Source organism: Schistocerca piceifrons, chromosome 6, assembly GCF_021461385.2.
Source record: "Schistocerca piceifrons isolate TAMUIC-IGC-003096 chromosome 6, iqSchPice1.1, whole genome shotgun sequence".
NCBI classification, from domain to species: domain Eukaryota; kingdom Metazoa; phylum Arthropoda; class Insecta; order Orthoptera; family Acrididae; genus Schistocerca; species Schistocerca piceifrons.
This window is the reverse complement of record NC_060143.1, coordinates 20580290-20605178: the sequence shown is the minus strand read 5'-3', so window position 1 is coordinate 20605178 and position 24889 is coordinate 20580290. Positions and strand designations below refer to the sequence as shown.

Genomic DNA, 24889 nt, shown 5'->3' with positions numbered 1-24889 from the left:
TCCGCACTGTTGCCTGATATACAAAGTAAGAGCCTACGGAATATTAGACCAGCTGTGTGGCTGGATTGAAGAGTTTTTGGCAAACAGAACGCAGCATATTGTTCTCAATGGAGAGACGTCTACAGACATTAAAGTAACCTCTGGCGTGCCACAGGGGAGTGTTATGGGACCATTGCTTTTCACAATATATATAAATGACCTAGTAAATAGTGTCGGAAGTTCCATGTGGCTTTTTGCGGATGATGCTGTAGTATACAGAGAAGTTGCAGCATTAGAAAATTGCAGCAAAATGCAGGAAGATCTGCAGTGGATAGGCGCTTGGTGCAGGGAGTAGCTGACCCTTAACATAGACAAATGTAATGTATTGCGAATACATAGAAAGAATTTATTGTATGACTATATGATAGCGGAACAAAGACTAGTAGCAGTTACTTCTGTAAAATATCTGGGAGTATGCATACGGAACGATTTGAAGTGGAGTGATCATATAAAATTAATTGTTGATAAGGCGGGTACCAGGTTGAGATTCATTGGGAGAGTGCTTAGAAAATGTAGTCCATCAACAAAGGAGGTGGCTTACAAGACACTTGTTCGACCTATACTTGAGTATTCCTCATCAGTGTGTGATCCGTTCCAGGTCAGGTTGACAAAGGAGATAGAGAAGATCCAAAGAAGAGCGGCACTTTTCATCACAGGGTTATTTGGTAAGCGTGATAGTGTTACGGAGATGTTTAGCAAACTCAAGTGGCAGACTCTGCAAGAGAGGCTCTCTGTGTCGCAGTGTAGCATGCTGTCCAGATTTCGAGAGGGTGCGTTTCTGGATGAGGTATCGAATATATTGCTTCCCCCTACATGTACCTCCCGAGGAGATCACAAATGTAAAATTAGAGGGCTTTGAGCGCACGGAGGCTTTGCGGCAGTCGTTCTTCCCGCGAACCATAGGCGACTGGAATAGGAAAGGGAGATAATGCAGTGGCACTTAAAGTGCCCTCTGCCACACACCGTTGCATGGCTTGCGGAGTATAAATGTAGATGTAGATGTAGATGGTGAAAAATTCTTTTCACTGATGGCAGCAACATTATAGTCACTGAGACGACAAGAGAACTCCTTGCAAAGAAAGCAAATGACACTCTCAAGGAGGTTTACGACTGGTCAGTAAGCAATAAAGTGTCATTGAACATAAAGAAAACTAATGTCATGAATTTCAGTTTGAAGAGGAAAAATGACATTGTTAAATTAAATGTATATGGCACCTCTATAGATTGTGTAACAAATGCAAAATTTCTAGGAATGAATATTGATTCTCAGTTGAAGTGGTGTGAACAAACAAAAGTACTTGCAAACAGAATGTCATCAGCATATTATGCCCTTAGAACCTATCATCGGTATGTAACATGCAGTGTCTTTTAGTTACATTCTGTTCATATGTACACTCAGTTCTTAGCCATGGCATTCTTTTTGGGGGAACAAATGCACAAAATATGAACAAAATTTTCAAACTCCAGAAAAGAGCCATAAGAATAATAACCAAAAATAGTATTCAAGCTAATTGTAAAGATCTGTTCAAAACACTGGTGATTTTAACTGCTCCGTGTGAATACATTTACCAGTCAGTTGTGCACATCAAAAATAACATTGGTAATTACTGCACAAACAGCTCTGTTCATGACCATGGAACTAGAGTAAGGACTCAACATACATTTTTTCTTCTATGTGATCAGGCCCAGTGGACCACATAGTTTCCTCCTCCATTGTATTCTGTCCATCTGCTATCCGCCATCCATCCACATCTATCATTGCTTGATTGAATTCTTCATGGAGGCCGTCCCTCCAATGCTTCTTGGGTCTCCCTGGGGGTCTCATTCCTGTAGGTGTGAACTCCAGGAGCTTCCGAGGCCATCTGTGATCTTCCATCCGGGCCACTTAGCCAGCCAACTGCATTTATTTGGCTTTGACAGTTCCTGCTACGTTGCACTGCTGGTATAGCACCTCAAGCTCTTGGTTGTGTCTGATCCTCCATTCCCCTGTGTCTGCATCCAGAACTGGACTGAAGATACTCCGAAGTACTTTCCTCTAAAAAATGAGGAGTTTATAGAAGTCCTGTTTCCAGATACTCTAAGTCTCACAGCCATATAGAACAACAGGCTAGATCAGGGTTATGTATAGTTGACTCTTGAATTGTCTGGAGAGATATATGGACTGAAGCGGTTGTGTTAGGTCATGGTAAGATTGGTTTCCTGCTTGCATCCTGGTATTAATCTCTCTTTCACATGACAAGTACTCAGTGAAAAGTGCCCCTAAGTATTTAAATTCATGCACTCTCCTATAGGACTGGTCTCCCACCTGCAGTGATTGTAGATGACCAGCAGTTTGACTTTGACCACACATTATAACAAGGTACTCTGTCTTGGCTTCATTTATGTTTAGCTCAAATTTTCTGGCAGCCTCCTTTAGTGTTCTGATCATTTGCTCTAACTCTCTTCAGACCCAGAGAGTAAACAGATGTCATCTGCATAGGCTAAGTATGCCAGTCAGTTTCCTTCAATTTCAATCCCTTTGTTCTCTTGGAAGGTCTTGCGTATGATCTTCTCGAGGGCAAAGTTGAGTCCTGTCTCAATTTCAAATTCCTCAGTTATGCGATTTCCCATCTTCACCCTTGCACATGTTTCGCTCAGACAGATCTTAACCAGATTGATGAGTTTCTCTGCCATGCCAAACTCCCTTAAACAGCTGAGCGGGCTCTTGTGATGTATACAATCATAGGCCTTCTGGAAATCTATGAATAAAATATGCATATCTTTACCATATTCACCCAGTTTCTCAGTGAGCTTCTGGGGATTGATGATATGATCTACTGGTGACTGCCCTGGCTAGAAACCTCCCTTGTACTCTCCAATCACTGATTCTGCCACCGGCTGAATTCTATATATGAGGCAATTGGACAGGATCTTCGCCCTTCTTATGTATTGGACAAATCAGAGTTGTTTTCCATTTTGCTGGTAGTTCTTCTTTGGTCCATATTGCCTGTATCAGTTGGTGTATTCTTTCTACAAGTTTCTCTCCTCCTGCCAGTATCATTTCAGTCTGTATTCCATCTTCACCTGGACTTTTATTCTGTTTAAGGTATCTGATTCTGGTTTTTATCTCCCAAAGGTAGGTGGGGGATAATCAGTATCAGCTTTAGTTACACAATTACAGCTGATACTGATTATCCCCCACCTACCTTGGAGGAGATAAAAAGCGACTGCAGTGCAGCTTCATCACAATTTAGCAGCTGTCGAAAGTGTGCTAACTGAGATGTATCACTATCATTCATTAAGATCTTATTATGGGAATCTTTGACAAATTTCTGCTTGGCGTGGTGACCTTTGTAGAGGTACTTCACCGTCAGAAACATTTCCCTAGTCTTTTGTCCTCTGAAGTCTGTTTCTGCTTCAGTGATGATATCCCTTATACATTTCCTCTTTGCTCTTCTCAGAGTTGCTTGTGTAGTCTTTCAGACCTCCTCCAATTGTGCTGTACCCTGTGCCAGATTTGTCCCCTTCAGCCACTTGTTCCTGACTTCCTTACTCCTGTCCAGGGCATCTGCACATTTCTTTCCCAACTAGATCCTCTGTCCCACTGTGTTTCCCATAAGTGTTTCCTTTGCTGTATCCCTAACTGATCTTTGGATGTTTCCCCACATTACTTAAATGTCCTGATTCATGTCCCTTTAACTGAGTGCTTCAAAGAGGTTACTAAGTTGCACCTGATATTCAGTCTTTGTTGCTTGATCTTTTAGTTTCTCCACAGGGTACCTTACAACTCTTTTTCATGTAGGCCCTGTTCTTCCTTTACACTGTACATTTAAAAGGCCTCTGACCAGGAAATGATCATTCCTATCTTCGGCAGCCTGCACTATCTTTTACATTTACCAAGAAAAAATAAACATAAAACTCAAAACAGCATTTTCTACTAAGGAATAAAACTGTACAATAAATTACCAAAAGAGATTAAAGAAATTGCAAAAATACACTTATTTAAAAATGCAGCTAAAAGGTACCTGTTATGCAATACATTTTATACACTGAAGGATTACTTGGATAAAACAGAGTAGGGGTTTGGTAAAAAAAAAATGTTACACAAATAAATAATAATAATGATTATAAAACATTCCACGTAACACCTTCACACAACGTTTTTTTCCTTCTCTAGAAAAACTTTCCCCCAAGATGTGCAACACCTCTTCTTTTTTCTAAGCTCAACATCTCACTCATTATAGAGGAATGTTGACTTAGTTTTTCAGGATAGCAAATGGGAAGCTGCGATAAAGAAAATGGCCCAGAGATCACCATTGTGTGTGTGGTGAGTGAAGTGTTATGAAACAATGCGTGTATAGTTATGCAGTGACTGATAGCGAGATATAAGTTAACAGTGTGGCATTACACTATTTAATAAGTTATTTGTAAAAAAAAGTATTGTATACCAGGAGTAAATCTAATGATTGAAGTCTACAAATGTATGCGTATATGAATTAGCTTATCTTAAATTAGTCTAAACTTGTAATTACTTTGACATGTCCTATATGCCCGTAAAAAGATATCTACGGATGAGGAAAGCTACTACTGCTACTACTCATAGCAATGTAGCAACATACAATGACTGATTCTTAAATGGAGTCCCCCACCAGACATGTTTTGTGCTCTTAGAAAACTCCACTAAGAATCTTAATGATACTGTAACAGACATGAGTTAGCATACTTTGGTAATCTACCAGCAAATAGTGTGCTCTCTAAATAATGAAATTCTGCATTGTACAAAATATTGAGATTGAATGGCATGTAGGAATTTTCCAGCAATGCATTTTGCCCAGTGTATATTAATCAGAAACAAAAACTGTGCATGACTTCGTAATAAGTCTCTGTTTTTTGTAAAGGTAAATGTTATTGTGGCAGCCACCTAATGTAAAAGTACAGGAAACTAAGATATTGCCAAATAAAATATCCATGATGGAGCAGAAGTAAAACTCACAGTAAATATTGTATAGCTATGATAATTTGACTTTTCAGACAGTGTGGGAACATTAACATTAGATGTTCCTTTTGTACAGGTTGTTCTCCCAGAATTGGCGAGTCTACGTATAGCTGCATATGAAGAATCAGGCAGACTAATAGGACACCGTGTGCTGCCTGTTGTTGGCCTGTGCCCAGGGTACCGTCACATTGCCCTGCGCAATGAGTCAGGCCAGCCACTTCCATTGGCTACACTCTTTGTACATGTGGTTGTCAAAGATTATGTTCCTGACACAATGTCGGACTTTGCAGAGGCTTTAGCAAATCCAATCAAATATCAGTCTGAGTTGGAAAAGCGAGAACAGCAGTTGGCCATCCTCACTGATGACACCTATATTGTTGAGGTGAGATATAGATTATTTATTTATGTAAAGAAGTGTGTTTCTGTGACCATGTATTGAGGATATAGTACTTAACATATTTTTGAAATGTATCAACACAGCAAGGAAATAAAATATGAATAAAGGGAAGAGGAAGAAAGAAACAGAGGCTCAAGGTTAAATTTACATTATTTCAATCACAAGAATGAAAGAAGCAGCTATTATGCATTCCATATATCTGCTACTGTATCATAACTAAGAAGAAATGGTACAGAAGCTTCATTTGATGAACCAAGGAACATGCTAGGATTGCGAGGAATAAGAAAGCTGGTCAACTAGCAAAGATTTCAGCTGTAGGATCTAATTGTTATTGTCAGAGACATGGTTAGGACCGAGTGGAACAAGGAGTGGGAAATTGATGATCAGCTGGGATCTAATTGCTTTAGTTGGAGCCATAGTCAGAACCAAATGGAACACGGAGTGGGAGATTTTCCAGACAAATCTACCTACAAACATGCTTAAAATGGTCTTGATACTCTTGACAGAAGTGAATATAACTGTTTATAAACTGCTCAAGAAATTCTTGGCATTAGAATATAATTGAACAGTTTGGATTGGTGTGTGTGTGTGTGTGTGTGTGTGTGTGTGTGTGTGTGTGTGTGTGTTTCATTTATTTTCATTATTTTGAAACAAGTTTGTTAACCTAAGATGAAGAGAATTGTTGGATACTGACTTATTTAAGACTTACTTGACTTAGTTCCTGTCGTTCCCTTTGGAACATAGAGCCGTGATGAAATTCCTCCATCTGGTACGATTTCTAGCAAGTCTCTTCACTTCACTCCAGGTTTTCCCATCCTCTGCAGCTTCTCTCTCAATCGTCCTTTCCCAGGTCTGTTTGGGATGACCACGTTTTCTAACTCCTTGAAGGTCCCAGTCCAATGCCACCCTTTCAACAGCTCCATCTGGTTTCCTCAATGTATGCCCTATCCAGTTCCATTTTCTTTCCTTGATTTGTGTATTGATTGGTTGCTGATTTGTCTCCCTCAAAAGATCTTCATTTGTCATTATATCTGACCATCTCACATTTAAAATATGCCGGAGACAGCAGTTGATAAAAGCTTGGAGCTGGTTTTTGATGTGGTTAGTCACCTTCCAAGTTTCGCAACCATACAACAGAACAGCCTTCACATTGCTACTGAATAGCTGGAGTTTGGTCTTCTTTGAGATGTTCCTATTTCTCCAAACAGGGTACAGTTGTACAAACACACTATTTGCTTTGCACATGCGACTACGGATGTCCTCCTCAGCACCTCCTGTAGTCGTGACTATACTTTCGAGATAGAGGAAAGATTGAACCTGTTCTACACATCCTCTCCATCAATGGCCAGCCTAGTTATGATGGTCAAATGTATCCATATTTCTTTGGTTTTGCAAACATTTCTTTGATGTCTCGATATCGTTGTGCCATTAAGCAGATGTCGTCTGCGAAATCTAGATTTTCTAGCCTATCCCGCACCCCCATTGCACACCATTCTTCCGTCTCCCCATCACTCTCTTCATGACATGGTCCAACACCAAAAGAAATAGTGTTGGTGAAAGAATACACCCTTGTCGTACTCCCAAATTAACTTGGAAAGGCTCTGTTAGTTCTCCAGTATGTCGTACTTGGCATTCATAGTCTGTATACATTTCCTTGATGATGTTAATAATCTTCATTGGACTGCCACATTTTGCAAGTGTAACCCACATGACACTTCGATTGACAGTCGAAACCCTTTTCAAAGTCAATGAAAGTAAAGTAGAGGATGTGTTGCCACTCCACACTTTGTTCCAGAATAATTCTGAGAGTATTGATAAGGTCCACGCAGCTTCAGTGGTGTCTAAAACCTGTCTGCTCTCTCCTCATTGTGCTTCCACAGAATTCTTAATGCAGTTTAAAATGGTCCTCGAAAGTACCTTACTCGATACTGACAATAGGGTAATGTCCCGCCAGTTGTTGCAGTTAGTAACATCTCGTTTTTTGGGTATTTTCACGATAATACCGTGTTTCCAATCTGTTGGCAGTTTCTCCTCTCTCCTATCTTCTCTAAGAGGGTGTACAATAACTCTACAGTGGTGTCCATATCTGTTTTCAGCATCTCAGATGTTATGTTGTCTGACTTATTTAAGACATTCTTAATGTTAATGAAATTTGAGTTTTAAGTTATTTAGCAATTTGTGGAAAGGCAGCTCTGTAAGTTTTGAAGTGAATATGTTGATGTACTTAGAAGCCAACAAAATAAAACAATAAAAATAAAATAATCATATTACATTGATCACATAGATAGGAGCCTCTGGGCCTTAGCAGAAAGCCAAAATTAGCAAATGATTGAAGCTCACGAAGGTTCTCATTAGCAAAAATCCTAGAAACATACTTCAGCTTACATACAGGAAGAGAGCGCAGACCCTGATGGGCCAGTCAAGAAGCAGTTGTAGAGACTCTGAATGCCATGAAAAAATTTATCATATAGCGGAGATGCTGAGTCACAGAAAGGTGAAAAGAGAGGAAAAAAAAAAAAAACTGTTGGATAGTTGGCTAACAAGGCCTTTGTCAAAAACAGACAACACACACACACACACACACACACACACACACACACACACACACACATGGCCACAGTCTCATACATTGTATATTGTATGAGTGTGTGTGTGTGTGTGTGTGTGTGTGTGTGTGTGTGTGTGTGTGTGTGTGTTTTGTCTGACTTCAACAAAGGAAGCTAACTTTCTGACAGTCTTTTTGTTGTGCCTTTCTGTGTCCCAGCATCTCCACTATATGGTGAGTAGCAACTATCCTTGTCATATTGTTACATTCCATCCTGGATTTTCCATTGTTTGATAAAATAATTTATGTTCAACAGCTGAAATTATATCTTCTTATTATTGTTTGATTCTTCATGAAAAGATTAACTGTAATTTATTGATCATGATTGAAAAATTTTTACAAGACACAAATACATTAATTATTGACTGCCAGAAGCTCTGATGCCAACGGCCTTGCCACAGTGGTAATACCGGTTGCCATCAGATCACCGAAGTTAAGTGCTGTTGGGCTAGGCTAGCACTTGGATGGGTTACCATGCAGTCTGCCGAGCATTGTTGGCAAGTGGGGTGCAATCAGCCCTTGTGAGGCAAACAGAGGCGCTGCTTGATTGAGAAGTAGCAGCTCCAGTCTCGGAAACTGACATACGGCCGGGAGAGCTGTGTGCTGATTACATGTCCCTCGATATCTGCATCCAGCGATGCCTGTGGGGCTGAGGATGACACAGCGGCCAGTCAGTACCATTGGGCCTTCCAAGGACTGTTCAGATGGAGAGAGAGAGAGAGAGAGAGAGAGAGAGAGAGAGAGAGAGAGAGAAGCTTTGATAGTAATGCTTTGAGTTATAGTCACGGACAAAGTGAGCAACACCAATTAGCAATCGTATAGTTTTGTGAACAGTCAGCAACACCAAAATCAGTTAGATTCTTGAGGGTATAAACAGACTCCTGGTGAAGTGTCGTCAATTGTAACTAGACCAACTGATAATCCAGTGAGTATAGCATGAAACTAATACCACCAAATGATTGAGTCCCATCTGCACTCTGTCTTTTATGAGCAATATAAAGCGAGGGGCATTGTTTGTTGGACATTGATGGGCTGGAAGTGCTGTCAACTAAATGATTTTCATTTTTGTCTTTTCTCAATGATTTTTCTATCCAGCAATACAGCACACACAAGGCCTGAAGTGTCCTGGTTATGTTCAGCATCCAGTAGCTTCTCTTTGTTGTCATCTTCAGTTCATCTAGGCAGTCTAACTGATGAGCTTGATTGCTGTGGTGTCAGCAGGATGGAGACTTGGGTATCTTACAGTTTTTTTATTTTGGCTGGAGGGACACAACTGGTTTATAATGGCACTGTACACTGCCTTCTCTGGTGTCACATTTAGTTACAGTGAGGTGCCTGGGCTATAGCTGCAGTCAATTTGGGATCTCCACTGTAGTCCTGGCCCACATTGCAGTGCCAATACAGAATTGGGGATTGTAGTACAGATGACAGAGTGCCAGCAGTCCACACCTAATTATACATCATTACTCTGTAGGTCGCAATTAAGTACCTGGCAGAGGGTTCATCGAATCACCGTCAAATTATTTCTCTGCCATTCAACTCTCGAACAGCGCATCAGAAAAACAAACGCTTAAATCTTTCCATGCAAACTCATATTTCTCTTATTTTATTACGATGATCATTTCTCCCTATGTAGGACAGCATCCACAACATATTTTCACACTCTGAGGAGAAAGTTGGTGATTGTAATTTCATGATAAAATTCTGCTGCAACAAAAAACACCTTTGTTTTAATGATTGTCAACCCAATTCACCTATCATATATATGGCACACTCTCCCCTATTTCATCATAATACAAAATTTGAACTTTTTCAATGTCCTCCATCAATCCTGTCTGATGCAGGTCACACACAGCACAGAAATACTCTTGAAGAGGCTGGGCAAGCATAGTGTAAGCAGTTGTTGTAGTAGACCTATTGCATTTTCTAAGTGTTCTGCCAATAAATCACAGAATTCGATTTGCTTTCCTCATAACATTATTTGTGTGGTCATTCTAAGTTATTCATGATTGTAATCCCTAGTTATAGATTGATGTCTGCTTGTGTCTGTATATGTGCGGATGGATATGTGTGTGTGTGTGTGTGTGTGTGTGTGTGTGCGCGCGAGTGTATACCTGTCCCTTTTTCCCCCCAGGGTAAGTCTTTCTGCTCCCGGGATTGGAATAACTCCTTACCCTCTCCCTTAAAACCCACATCCTTTCATCTTTCCCTCTCCTTCCCTCTTTCCTGATGAAGCAACTGTGGGTTGCGAAAGCTTGAAATTTGTGTGTGTGTTTGTGATTGTTATTGTCTCTATCAACGTACCAACGCTTTCGTTTGGTAAGTTACAGAATCTTTGTTTTTAGATATATTTTTCCACATAGAATGTTCCCCTCTATTATATTCATATCACTATTTATAGATTTGTATGATTTTATTGTGCAACTGAAGTTTAGCAGATTCCTTGTACCATTCATGTGGATGGCTTCACTTTTTTCATTAATTGCAGTAAATTACCACAGTTTGCACCGTATAGATATCTTGTCTGAATCATTTTGCAATTGGTTTTGATCATATGATGACTTTACAAGATGGTAAATGACATCATCTGAAAACAATCTAAGAATGTTGCTCAGATTGTCTCCTAAATTGTTTAAATAGATTATGAAGAGCAGAGTGTCTGTCACACTTCCTTGGGGAACACCAGATGTTAATTTAGTTTTACTCGATGACTGTCCATCAATTACTATGAACTGTGTGTTCTTTCTGACAGGAAATGATGAGCCCGGCAACAACAGAGATTATACTCCATAGGTACATATTTTAATTAGAAGTTGCTTGTGAGGAATGGTGTCAAAAGCCTTCTGGAAATCTAAAAATGTGAAATCAATGTGATATCCTCCGTTGAAAGCGGTCATTACTTTGTGAGGATAAAGAGCTAGTTGTGTTCACAAGAACAACATTTTCTGAACCCATGTTGGCTATTTGTTAATGAATCATTTTCATCAAGGTAATTCATACAATTTGAACACAGTATATGCCCCAAAATCCCAGTGCAAGTCAACATGAGTGAAATGGATCTACAATTCAGTATATTACTACTATTTAATTTCTTAGGCTTTGGTGTGACTTGTGCAACTTCCCAGTCTTCAAGTACATATCTTTCAATGAGCGAATGGTTGTATACAATTGCTAAGTATGGCGCTATTGTATCTGAAAGGAATGTGACCACTATTCAACCTGGATGGGAGGTCTTGCCTTTATTATGTGGTTTCAGCTGCTTTGCTACACTGCGGATATCTACTTCTGACTTACTCATGTTGGCCGTTGTTCTTAATTCAGTTTCTGGAATATTTACTTTCCTTTTCCTGTGGTGAAGGAATTTCAAAAATTCGTGATTAGTTACTCTGCTTTAATGGCTCTGTCATCAGTAACATCACCATTGTTATTGCACAGTGTATATATTGATTGTGTCTTTCCACTAATGTACTTTACTTGCAACCAGAATTGCTTTAGTGTGAAAACTCTGAAAAACATCTCAAATCGAAGTTTGCACTAAATTTCAAGTTTCTGTAAGATTTTGCCAATCTTTTGGGTTCCGCTTTCTTGTAAATTTGGCATTCTTTCTTTGTTGCTTCTGCAACAGTGTTCTGACCTGTTTTGTGTACCATGGGGGATCCGTACCATCTCTTATTAATTTATTTGGTATACACCACTGAGTTGCCCTCAGTACCATTTCTTTGAATTTAATCTGGGCTACACTTAGAGAGTCAAATTGGAAGGGGTCAAGATTGTCTCTTAGGAAGGCACCAAGCGAATTTTTATCTGCTTTTTTAAAAAGACATACTTTGTGTTTATGTTTGGTGGAATCATATGTTACAATATTCAGTCTCGCAACAGTAATCTTGTGGTCACTAATTCCTGTATCTATCTTGATGTTCCCTATTTGCTCAGCATTATTTGTTGCTAAGAGGTCAGATATGTTGTTGCAACCATTTACACTTTAAATGGGCTCCTGAACTAATTCTTCAAAATAATTTTCTGTGAACACATTCAGAACAATTTTGGACAATATTCTATGCTTAGCACTGTCTTAAAACACGTATTTTTACAAACATATCAAGGGTAGATTGAAGTCACACCAGCTATAATTGTATGAGAGTGAAATCATCTGAGTTTTATTCCAGTTGTCTAGTATAACCTCTACCTGTACTTACCTCACAGGAACGATCTACTTCAATTTTAATACTTCTTAAGCTACAAGGTGTACAACTTTGCTTCAGCTGTTTTTCCCCAACATTTGGGGCTTTAATGAAACAAATTGGTTACACATGTATCATTCAAAGTATTTTCCATTACTGGCCACTACTTTCTTACATCTTTCAGGCATTTTGCGAATCCCGCGTCAAAAAAATTGTTCATCTTTTAAAGCGATCCACAAATCGATCCAATTTGTGACTTCTTCATGAGATCAGAAGTGTTGATTAGCCAGGCCATGCGCCATTGATCTAAGCAGGTGAGATAGTCAGAGGGAGCAATGTCTGGAGAATACGGTAGGTGAAGTAGGACTTCCCATTTTAATGTTTCCAAGTACGTTTTGACCTCTTGTGCAACATGGGGTCGAGCGTTGTCGTACTGCAAAATCACTTTATCATGCCTCTCACTGTATTGCGGCCATTTGTCTTTTAATGCTCTGCTCAAACGCATTAATTGCATTCGATAATGAGTACCTGTTATTGTCTCACTTGGTTTTAACACCTCACAGTACGCAACACCGAGTTGGTCCCACCAAATGCAGAGCATGATCTTGGAGCCGTGAATATTCGGTTTGGTCATCGATGTGGAAGCATGGCCGGGATATCCTCATGATTTTTTGTTTAGGGTCATCATAATGAACCCATTTTTCGTCCCCAGTCACAATGCGATGCAGAAATCCTTTCCGTTTTTGCCTCTGGAACAACTGTTCACAAACACCGTTCAACGTCTCTTGGTTTCAGCTCCCACGGGACGCAAGTTCCTTCTTTCTGAATTGTGCCCATTGCCTTGAGACATTTTGAAATGGCTTACTGTGTCACTCCCATTAATTGTGCCAATTCTTCTTGAGTTTGATGTGAGCCTCCACTCAGCAATGTCTCCAATTCGGCATCTTCGAAAACATTCTCTCTTCCACCACTATTCCAATCTACGACATTAAAATCACCATTCTTGAAGCGTTGAAACCACTCATGACACGTTCTTTCACTAACAGCATCCTAACCATACGTACTTGAGAGCATTTCATGAGACTCAGCCACTGTTTTCTTCGTATTGAAACAAAACAGTAAAACCTCCCACAAAGGATGAGAATTAGGCTCGTAAACTGACATTTTCAGTCAAGAATAACTTTATGATGCAGACATAAATTGATTAATGTTTGAATGAGGTTATGTTGACCGAGCTCCAAGCTAACTGCCTGATGTCTGCGATCTGTTTCTTTCGACCGCTACTTACCGTTGTCACCACCTATTGGCAAATGGCGGAAACAAAGTTGTACACCTTGTGCTGCTGACAGCAATAAACACTCCTCCATCAACTGTATTTAATCTGTCCTTTCTAACACTGTTAGGTCATTTGTAAAAATTTCAGTTGATCTTATTTCCAGCTTTAACGAGCTTTCTGTATGTATAACGATTTGAGCTTCAGTGCTTTCTATTAGTGCTTGGAGATCTGCTATGATAATTTACAGTTACAGTACAATTGCTCATCCTGCATCCTTTTAGACTGATGTGCCCTTTCTGTAGTTTCCCGAGACCCTCTAATGGGGAGGGGGGTACATGGAGTCCCCTCCACACAGTCCCTACTACCGTCTGATCCCCTTAGGCTCTGCACCAAAGGACCACAGTCAGTTCTATTGATGATACTACTGATGTTGAGCCCCACCTTTATCTCACAAGTGTGACTGACAGTCCTTACCATTTCAGCTCGACACCTCAAAGGGGAGAGATTCTCTTCTGATCCAAAGTGATACTCATTATTAGTGCTGACATGAGCCACCAGCTGCATTCCGCTGTACCCTGTGCTCTTCATGGCATTGGGAAGCACTTGTTCCATATCTGGAATGTCTCCTCCCAGTATGCACCCCAGTGCAGACTGGATAACAGACTGGATTCCTTCCCGTTCTTGGCAGCCAGATCGCTAAGGAGTCCCATTATGCACCTAATATTGAAGCTCCTGATTATCAGTAATACCTTCCAGACCTTGAGGGCCAATGAGACTAGAGGCTCGCTCTGGAACACAGGGAGTGGCTGCATCTGGCTCAGGGTCTACATCAGCCACAGATAGCACCTGAAATTTGTTCATCCCCTGAACTGGGGAGGCCCTCAGTTTGGCCCCCTGGAGAGGCTTTAATGGCCTGCCACACCTAGCAGCAACCTCCAACTCAACCATGACTGTGGGCTCAACCTCAGTGCAAGGCAGTACCCAGGGCAGCCACAGTAGAAGACTGATCAGGGGATGTGAGGAAAGTGCTTGGACACTCTTTGGATCCCCATGTCCATCCCCCCACAGTGATGCTCATTGTCAGCAGCCTGAAGCTCCATGACCAAAACCAACACCTCATGGAGCTGTGAACGAAGGGTCACCAACTCAGTTCACATCGGAACAGAGCAGTCACAGTTCCTATCCATACTAAAGACAGTGGAGATACGCTTTACAGACAGTAACCACACAGATAACTGGAAATAAGTCATTCCTTTGTGAAACTCATAAAACAAATTCACAAACACATGGTGTACCTGTTGCAGGAATGGAAGGAGCTGTCTCCCTGGTAGTACAGCCTATTCTGAACTGTTCTAACTGAAACAAATGAATAAAAGCCTGTGCAATGTGAGGGTTGCTATAAGGCAGCATTTCAAGTGGCAGTACTTTACACTACACTGCTACTAAAATGGAAGACTGTGCCTAGTAATCACTGGTGGTGGGCATGTCTGAGGATGGACTGTTTCCACTGGCTGTTATGCTCCTGTTTGTGCACAGAAAATGAGCGAGAGTGTACTCTGGAGATATTATTTATAATGGGGCCATTGTAAGATGAGCTATTGCATTTTGTTTGCAGAAGTTACATGAAATAAATTGAGGACCATTATCTTGCAAATTTTACTTAGTAATCCTACTAGAAGAAAAAGAATTTTCTGACAGTCTTCTGTAGATGTATTTGAATTGATGTCCATTACATAGGGGTAGTTTGATTACACATTGACAACTTAGTTCATTGATGTTAGAAAGCATCCTGGATAGCCAATATTGATTCATTGCCAAGTTCAAGGACATATTTTATGTGGTAAACACTGAATTTGGTGTTCATGTGTTTCTGTACATGCTGGACAAATGTGTATTACTTTTTCTGTCATTAGATAAGCCTGGCCTCTAAACATCATAATGAGCTAGTGCCTTTCATACAAGCGTAACAGAACATTTAGAGGAGGGACTGGGGAATGACCAACATGTGATGTTCTGCTTGAGATTTTATCACCAGGATCCCATTTACCATTTATCAAGCATATCTATGTGAAAGTAAAGCTAATAATGCTATGTCATTAGGACTCTTTTTCCAGAGACCTAAATCTACAAGGTGTTCCCACATTTTACATACATGAAATAATTCTCTTTTCTTTTTAATAACTTCTGGCACACATATGTAGCTAGGAACAAAGAAAGTTTTATGTTTCTTATACATAGATTTCATCTTTTCATGCAGATACCACAATACATGGGAATGAAAATATGCAATAGGGTAAAAGACATAATTTTTTGAAAAGTTTATACTGAAGTGATAAAAAGAAAATTGTATATCACTCTGTTGGGTAATTTTTTAATGATGATATGATTATTTGAGTGGCAATAGAAAATTTAATTCAGATTTTGGAGTTATATCATAATAAATGTTATATTCCGTGTATAATTTATTTTAGTTATAAACTGATGAATTTCCTGTAGGCTAAAGCAGTGATTTTACTTGTATGTTATGAGACAATGAAATTGTGATTCTGTTTCTTATTTAACCTTTTTTATTTTTATTATGACTCATCTGGTTAGAGGATCATGCTCTGTGAGTCTTGGAATGGTTTGTGTCATTTTTGGGAAACTATATATGATACTTGTCTAGTTGTATGCAGACTATATCCTGTTGGTTAAGTGATGTTCAGGACTTATTGATAACCAGGAGAGTTCATTTGCATTAACATTTTTTAAATCGACTTGTAAAAACTCTGATTGTTATGTGCACCGAGTAAAAGTTCTCAGCACTGTGGGTGCTGTGCTGCTTGCTTTGACCCACTGTTGTGAGGCCCAGAATTTGCCACTAGCAATGTTTAACCAGTAATTGTATGGAATTTCACTCCACAGATATTGGATATCTGCCTCTTCTTTGATTTATAACGTATTTAATTGAGCCTGATTCGATGTGTTGGATGCATACGCAATTGATTGCTCACTTCCATCTGAATTTTTATTGCTACAATGGTACCTGTTCTGTGCTCTGATGCATATGCCAAAGAACTGAATGTTCACTGCTTATAAGTTGCTGAATGTGTGGCCAGTCTCAACTTTTTTTCAGTTTAAGGAATACAGAGTTGATCTCTGAAGACCATACGTATGTAGTGTCTAAGCCTATTAAGCAGGTGCATTATCTAAGATGCATTCAGAATTTATTTGACATAATAGTTTGTTGCCCAGGAAAGCCTACAATTCCATCAGTGGCTGTTGGTAATGTGTGTAAGGCTTTTAAATGCTGCTAGTTTTGCCAATGTTCTTTTATAACTAAGAATATACCATGGTCTGTTCTGTTTGTTCTTGGAAGAACTACATGTATTGAGATTACATTTTAGGCCTGCCTTGTTTAATCTACTGAAAAATGTTTACAAGTTCGTTGTATGGTGGGTGCACTTGGTATCCCAATAGGCAATCTGTTATATTTATATAAGCAAATGAGTGTGTTCAAAATGGCAATTTACTTAGAAAACTCATCTAGGAGGAATTGGGGATATGATTCTGCAAGATCAATTTTTGATGAACACTTTCCACCAGGTAATTTAGAAAGTAGGTCATTGATGTAAAGAATGGAGTCAATATCTATTGTAGCTTGTGTGTCAATTATGCTTTTAGAATCTCCACAAGTACATTAAGAATTGTTTGGTTTCATGACCTCAAGAATGGGTGTTGCTTAGCTGATGGGCACCACTAGTTTGATTATTCTTACTTACAATAATCTATCTAATTCTTTCTTAAGGCTGCTTCTAACTGTGAATGGCATGGGTTGGGTCAAGAAAAATTTATGGGTCATAGTTGGTTTAAATGTAATGTGGGCTTAGAACTATGATGCACACTCTAGCCCTTGTGCAAATAAAAGTGATACATTCATAACATTGTCTTATTTCCTTAAAGGGAATAAAAGATGAAATTGGATTAATTTCATCCTGTAGTTTGAAGCTGAGAGATGTAAAGGTGTTCACACAAAATATTAGCAGCATTTGTTAAGGTAATAACTATAATATTTATTGCACATGATACCTTTTTGTATCGCATGTACTTGTAAAATTGCCTGGTAATGGTAATATTTTGGTTTGAATGAAACTAAACCAAAAGATGTAGGAGCCAGTGGCTGGGCTTGTAACTGATAGTATATGCTCACTCATTCAAACAGTGGCTGCTCCTGTATCTGCATGAAAATTAATTGCTTTATTTACTATGTTGAGAGAAACAGGCAGGTTACATAGTGCCTGGAACATACTGACCCAAAACTGAAGCAATATTCATTTCCAGGGGAGTCTTTAGGCAGAGGAAAATGTGACCTCATATGTTGTAAGATTTTCAAACTGATTGCCATAATGGACATGTTGATCAAACATATAATATAAAACAGTCATGATGCTGTGGCCTATTGAAATTGGAGTGAACATATCATTAAGATGACATCTGGATGGGTAGGGTATTTTGATTGATACTTTGGACTGGGATGTGACTGTGCTGTTTGTTTAGTGCAGACCTCTTGTAGCCACAGTGCATGTGTACAAAACATCTGTAAATTTAGATGGGAATGATTCTGACCTAGGTGCTGTTAACTGAACATATTTTACATGTGCAACTTTCAGCGCAAGGGCCAGTGATCTTGAAATGTAACCTTCTTCACTTGTTGATAAGAGTCAGATTACAGAAAATGTTGTCCCAAAATTGAGTAGTTCCTGAACAGTTTAGTTGTTGATCATGATGTCAATTTGATTTCCTGACACCCTGGCATCCATCATCCATGAAATATTATCATCTATGGTGATCTCACCTTCATAGATGGTCCTCTCATTTAGTACTGCTAATTTCAGCAGCTGGATGTGTATCTGGAATCTCTTGTGTGCTGATGGAGAATGACTGTCACATTGGAGAGAAATCTCAACCAGGAGTATGATGATAGGCTTCATCCCACAGGTCAACTGTAGTTACCTGCAGTAGCTTGACATGTGCAGAGTTGTTCTGTTCTTTGGTGTCTTGTGACATAATAGTTGTCAACACTCTTTTACTCTCTTTAGAGTTGCACAAGACATGCTCACAGTATCCACAATGGAAACTTACTGGCTTGTTGCTCCAACTTCATTCTTTCATTTTGGTCCACCATATAGAGATAGGTGTCAATGATTGACGAATGTCTCCTTGAATTAGCAATGTTATTTCCTCCATGCTGGATTCAATATTCAATCCTTTTACTTCCAGCCATCAGGATTGTAATGTTCCTGCTCTCATTCAAGGCATAAAAATTTAGCTCAAAGTTCTAATTATAGACTATATTTTTCTCAACAACTAAAAGAGGAGTTTTGCAAATCATAGACATTTTAGGGCAGAAATGCTCCTTTTATCGTGAATACTTGCCTTGAATAATCCAAGAGTGTTGTTCATTGTTGTTCATGTTTGTTCTCTGAACACTGTTTCATTGCTTTTTTAATTATACTGAATTCTTACGCAATTCTTGTATGTTAAGTTATTTAAATAAAAATTCCAACAGGGATATACTGATTATTTTCATCATTTATTCATTCCAATTAATTACAACTGACTCACACTGCTTAGTGATTCACATTAACAATTCAATAACAATTCTCTATAACAACTAATTGATTTGGCCCAACTCCACAGGCCTTATATTGAAAAGTAACTATTCGTACTTACAGTATTGTTATAATAAATATATCATGTAATTTAGAATGGAGAAATACATGTACAAAATTATTTATGTGTGGCAGTAAGCTTGGTAGGAAGCATAGACATATTTTTCATGAAATACAATATTTTTCAATGCTGAATTTTGTAGGATGAGTATTTTTAACAGTTGACATTGCAATATGTAATTTTTCATTAAAAATAAATTAATATTTTATTGGCCTACGATAGTGGTAACTCCAATTCTAAACTTACATAATTTTATACAAAATACACTGTTTTCAACCCACATTAAAGACTACTTATTAAAACTTCTTTAACTTGTGAACAAATGATTTCATTATTTAATAAATTTGTATTGAATTACATTCCTTGAAATCTGATTATAACTCTTTATAACATTATTCAATTACTGATGTTGGATGAAAATTAGAACACAATCATATATATTATTTCTACTTAGTGAAATTTCCAACGTATATAGAAGTGTACTAAAAACACATGTTGTGTATTATTATTGGTGACTCACTGTCTGTTACATTACACACCAGCCCAGAATTTCATGCATAAAATTTATGTGAGAGATTCTGCCAAGATATGCATGGGAAACATTCCACGTGGGAAAAATATATCTAAAAACACAGATGATGTGACTTACCGAATGAAAGTGCTGGCAGGTCGATAGACACACAAACAAACACAAACATACACACAAAATTCAAGCTTTCGCAACAAACTGTTGCCTCATCAGGAAAGAGGGAAGGAGAGAGTGAAGGCAGCACAGGATCAAGTAGGTAAAAAGATGAGGGCTAATAGAAATCCTTGACTAACAGAAGAGATATTGAATTTAATTGATGAAAGGAGAAAATATAAAAATGCATTAAATGAAGCAGGCAAAAAAGAATACAAACGTCTCTAAAATGAGATCGACAGGAAGTGCAAAATGGCTAAGCAGGGATGGCTAGAGGACAAATCTAAGGATGTAGAGGCGAATATCACTAGGGGTAAGATAGATACTGCTTACAGGAAAATTAAAGAGACCTATGTAGAAAAGAGAACCACTTGCATGAACATCAAGAGCTCAGATGGAAACCCAGTTCTAAGCAAAGAAGGGAAAGCAGAAAGATGGAAGGAGTATATAGAGGGTCTATACAAGGGCAATATTCTTAAGGACATAATTATAGAAATGGAAGAGTATGTAGATGAAGATAAAATAGGAGATATGATACTCCATGAAGAGTTTGACAGGGCAGATGCATCCAAATGTTGGTTTATTCCAACACTCTCAAACTTCTTACTTGAACATCTGAGATTTGTTTGTCTGTTGTTTTAAATTCCTGCTCATTAAAATCTTGTAGTTGTTTAAAGCCCTTGTTCACCACTTTAAATTGCACATTTACTCACTTTTGAAGTAAGTTGCAGTGTTTCGATATTTCCAGATTCATTTCATCTAGCAAGGTGAATAGTTTCATTTGTAACTGCAAGACAATATTCTATAGTTCCTAAGTGACCCAGATATATGCTGATTTAGTATGATGTTTTTTGGTTTTATTTCATTTTTAACTCAGTTTTAGTATTCTCTATTGTCGCAGTTAAACCTTTGATATTATTGATCAGTTGCTCACTAAATGTCTTGAACCCGGGGGAAATGCCTGTAGTCATTTTCCCACGACCACAGGCAAACAATGTATACAATAACATGTTTAAATAGTCTCAGCCTAATATTGCAACTTGCTACTACACAAATAACTTAAATTTCTTACTAACCATTGCTTAATGGACAAGGCATTTTATATGTATCTCAGCTACTGGTATGTCATTGCATTTTATCTCCACCAGACATTGGTATGGAGCCAGAGATTAACACGTGACTTGTCAATTTTGATATTCCTCTGATCTGAACTGGCCAGTGTTGACAGAGCTATGTTAACTAACCACTATAATTGCTGCCTCCCTTGCTGTTATCAATGGAAGACATGTTTTGTATCTGGACTGTTCATCTGTTTAAAGAGGAAACTGCTGCTGTGTTTGTGTTTGCCAGTGTTGTGAGCTGCCTTTAGCTGCTTTTCAAGTATTAAGTACATTACATTCAAAAAGGACACTACAAAAATTCATGATGAATTCACAGTAATTGGTTTTCTTGCAGCCACTGAAAAAGTATTAGTTCAATTTGTCTTTTGTGATTGTGGAGCTATAAAATCTAAAATTCAGCAAACTGTAGCCTCAGACATATGCAAGAAATCTCCTTTATATGTATCCAGTTTTCAGACCATAAACCATGGAAAATCTAGGATGGAATAATAATGATGAAATAGGATAGACTGCTACTCACAACACTGAGGAGGCACTGAGTGGCAGACAGGCAAACACACACACACACACACACACACACACACACACAAATCAAACATACACAACTCCCACACACATGGTGACTGTCACACAACTTGCTACTACACAAATAACTTAGATTTCCTGAATATTCTAAATGTGCCTGTCTGCTGCTCAGTACCTCTTCTATTTGCAGAATAGAAATCTATCTTATTTTATTGATGTCAATTCATAGACTACATTAGACTTTTCAAAGCTTAATGCTGGCTCAATATTAGCAATATCATGTGTGCCTCTCAAAACCCTCTTCCTGAAGAAGATTGCAAATATAGCTTACACAGTTATGTGACTGAGGTTTTGCTACAATAATCTGTCATCTTTTCTAGTGTAGTATTTTGAATGTCCACTTGGATAAATCATGCACATTTTTAATAAATATATAGTACTATATACTTTGTTGTCCTTCATATCTTTCTTTCTTGTGTGTAATATATTGTCAGATTCAATATAAAAATTTTACATGACACTGTAAGTATCACATCTCTAAAGTATGAAGAATTATGCAGAGGTACTGTACAAATACAAAATTTTTAAGGCTTTCATGGCCACTTGTTAACAAACTGTCCATTGGTTTTTTTGTCTTTGGCTCTTCAGGTGACATACATTTGAAGATTTTTCTGACTTTTGCCAGTATGAGTGGCTGGCTTTCTCAAAAGTCTTTGAACAAATGTCAGCCAAAGAACCAAAGACTGAAGCCAACACACAATTTATTACTCATTTGGTTATTAAGACCTACACTTGATGTAGTCAATAACTTTTTGTCTATAATGTGATGGTTTGACTTCACAGCAGTGATGGTAATAGTTTTAAACAGATTTCAGTTGACATGGAAATATACAAAAACAAGGCAACACAGTCTAATCTTATCATTTTTAAATAGCTACTGAAGAATAATTGGCAGACATCATAAACTGTTAATTACACTTATTTTCAATTCATGTGCAGTCACTCAGGGATTGATTTAGCAAGTGAAACAGGACTCTAATCCTAAAACTCTACAAACTGTTCTATAATGTTGTAAACACACAAGGCAGTGTGAGATGTAAACTTGAGCTAGATGGGTGTCTGGTTTTCTGTGTGGAGTAGAAATACTTCTCTAAGTTGCTATCGAAAATGTCAATTACCAGGAGTGTAGCAGCATGGGTCCTTAATCATGACCAAAACTGTTAAGACTTCTTTGTTATGCAGTATCTTTTATCAAAAACTTGTTTATATAGGATAATCACCCATAATACTACATTTATAACCCAAAAAATTGTATATACAGTATAGTCTCTAATAATACTAAATCTATGAGCTTCACCTTGTGCATTAAACACATATCAACTTATTTTACATGTATGATGGTACTTCAACAATATGGAAAGTTTAGATTGCTACTCACCAAATAGAGGAGGTGTTGAGTCACAGATGAATACATAATGGTATATCCACAGAAACAGATGTGCATGCTTCTCCACAAGTCCATGTAGCTTTAGACAACATTAATGTCTTACTGTGTATTCATTATCATTGTTTGTGTAAATTAAGTCATGATAACATATGTGTAGTTTGGATTAAACCACATGGTGATGTCCACAAATTTAGTATTGATTGTAACTGTATTGTGTATACAAGTTTTAGATAAAGGATGGTACGCAATAAAACAATATTTTCGGTTATGATTAAGGGCTCATCCCACCTTACTTTCGGTCGCTGACCATGTAAACCAGCAATGTATACTGCCACTATCTGTGTCAGCTGCAGTTACACGATTATGTTGCTCATTGTACCTGTGGTGGCCACATGGCTTCACATTTTCAGGACCAAGATAATTAAGTAACTATGTTGTCTTTCCTTACATGAACCTGTATCAGTTTTCAATAGCTGTTTATGTGCTCATACTACATGACTGCACCTCACAAATGACGTGTGTGTTCACTTTCAGGATCAAGAGGAAACGGCACCTACTGCACGACAGCAGCGCAGCCCTTCAACTTGTGTGCCAGCAATGGCAGTAAAGATGGTGAGTGCTGAACTGACTCTTATGGGTCCTGATCGAAGCCCACGGCCATCGCTGGCACATGCGTTTGTTTCAACTGACTCGTCAGGTTCTTTCTCTGGGGTCCCTGTGGATGGAGCAGCTGATGGTGCACCTGTTGATGGTACTCTACCACAAAAGACTCAGGAAAGAACGGAGAACACTACCAAAACTGGTCCACCACCAGTCAACAACTGCCCGTCTGATAGTGGTGAGTTTGTTTAAGGACAGATGCTGTTCCTTGACTCACACCATTCTTGAATATCATTATTATTATTATTATTATTTGTATTTTGTTTTGTTTTGTTCTGAATAGATTTAGTTTTACCAGTATGTTTTTCCTAAACACTGCAGACAATAGCTTTTTTTTTTTTTTTTTTTTAAAAAAAAAAAAAAAAGGAAGTCATCTTTGTTGTGTTTTTAATTTTACAATAAAGCTGATGTTTTTGTTTGTTATTTGTTAATATGTACAAATAGTTAACTGTAATTGTTTTAAAGTTTCTTGTTTTTATAATTTTATTTGTGTTATGGTGTTATGAATACATCAGATGTTTCTGTTATCTTCTTTGTAAATTTGTTCTCTGTACTAAATGACAAATTAATGGAAGTCTCAATTCTTACTTATGGCATAAGTTACTCTCTTGTGTTTGAGGACTCTGAACAAATTAACTTTTTTTTTTCTCTACATATGTGACTTACTGCCATTATCTTTCTTCCATGCCAAACAGCTTGGTACAGAATGCTGCAGTCATATTCAATATCAAGTTTCAGACTCAGCCTATCATTGTGCAACATTTTTCATATTTTTGTAATTATTAGTGGTCGTGACTACCCAGAATTTTTTTTTTCAGAATACTTGTTGTTGAGTGAGTAGTTGATCAACTTTTAAACCCTAACAAATTTTACATTATGCTTTTTTCATTTTTTTCCCTCATATGGCTACAGAAAAACATGTGGTTTTGCACAATCTTCAAATAATTTGTTTCTTATCACTATCTATGGTTATACCAAGTACAATGACTCATTTTATCCTTGAATAACTCTCTAGCAGTTTGTTCAGTGAGCATGCATTATTTAATTAATTGATTCAGGACATGAATTATATTACCTCTCATATGAAGTGCCAAATAGTGATTTTAGTTTTGTCTGAATTTGCTGACAGCAAGTGGCATTGACAGATTATATTGTAAACAGATAGTAGTTCAGATTAACAACATAACAAATCCATGCGCCTTACTTTGTGTTTGCCATCATAATGCATTTCCAGAAAAGCAACAAACTGATTTGAATATTTGTATTGAA

At 38.1% G+C, this 24889-nt stretch overlaps 1 protein-coding gene across 1 annotated transcript in view; it reads left to right on the top strand.

Moving 5' to 3' along the window:
- Positions 1–24889, top strand: part of LOC124802835 (1-phosphatidylinositol 4,5-bisphosphate phosphodiesterase classes I and II) — a 390603-nt gene that overhangs the window by 320804 nt on the left and 44910 nt on the right. Inside the window, exons 16-17 of the mRNA XM_047263846.1 lie at positions 5091–5396; positions 23495–23798. Of these exons, the coding sequence (XP_047119802.1) occupies positions 5091–5396; positions 23495–23798 (610 nt within the window). The remainder of the gene's footprint in view (positions 1–5090; positions 5397–23494; positions 23799–24889) is intronic.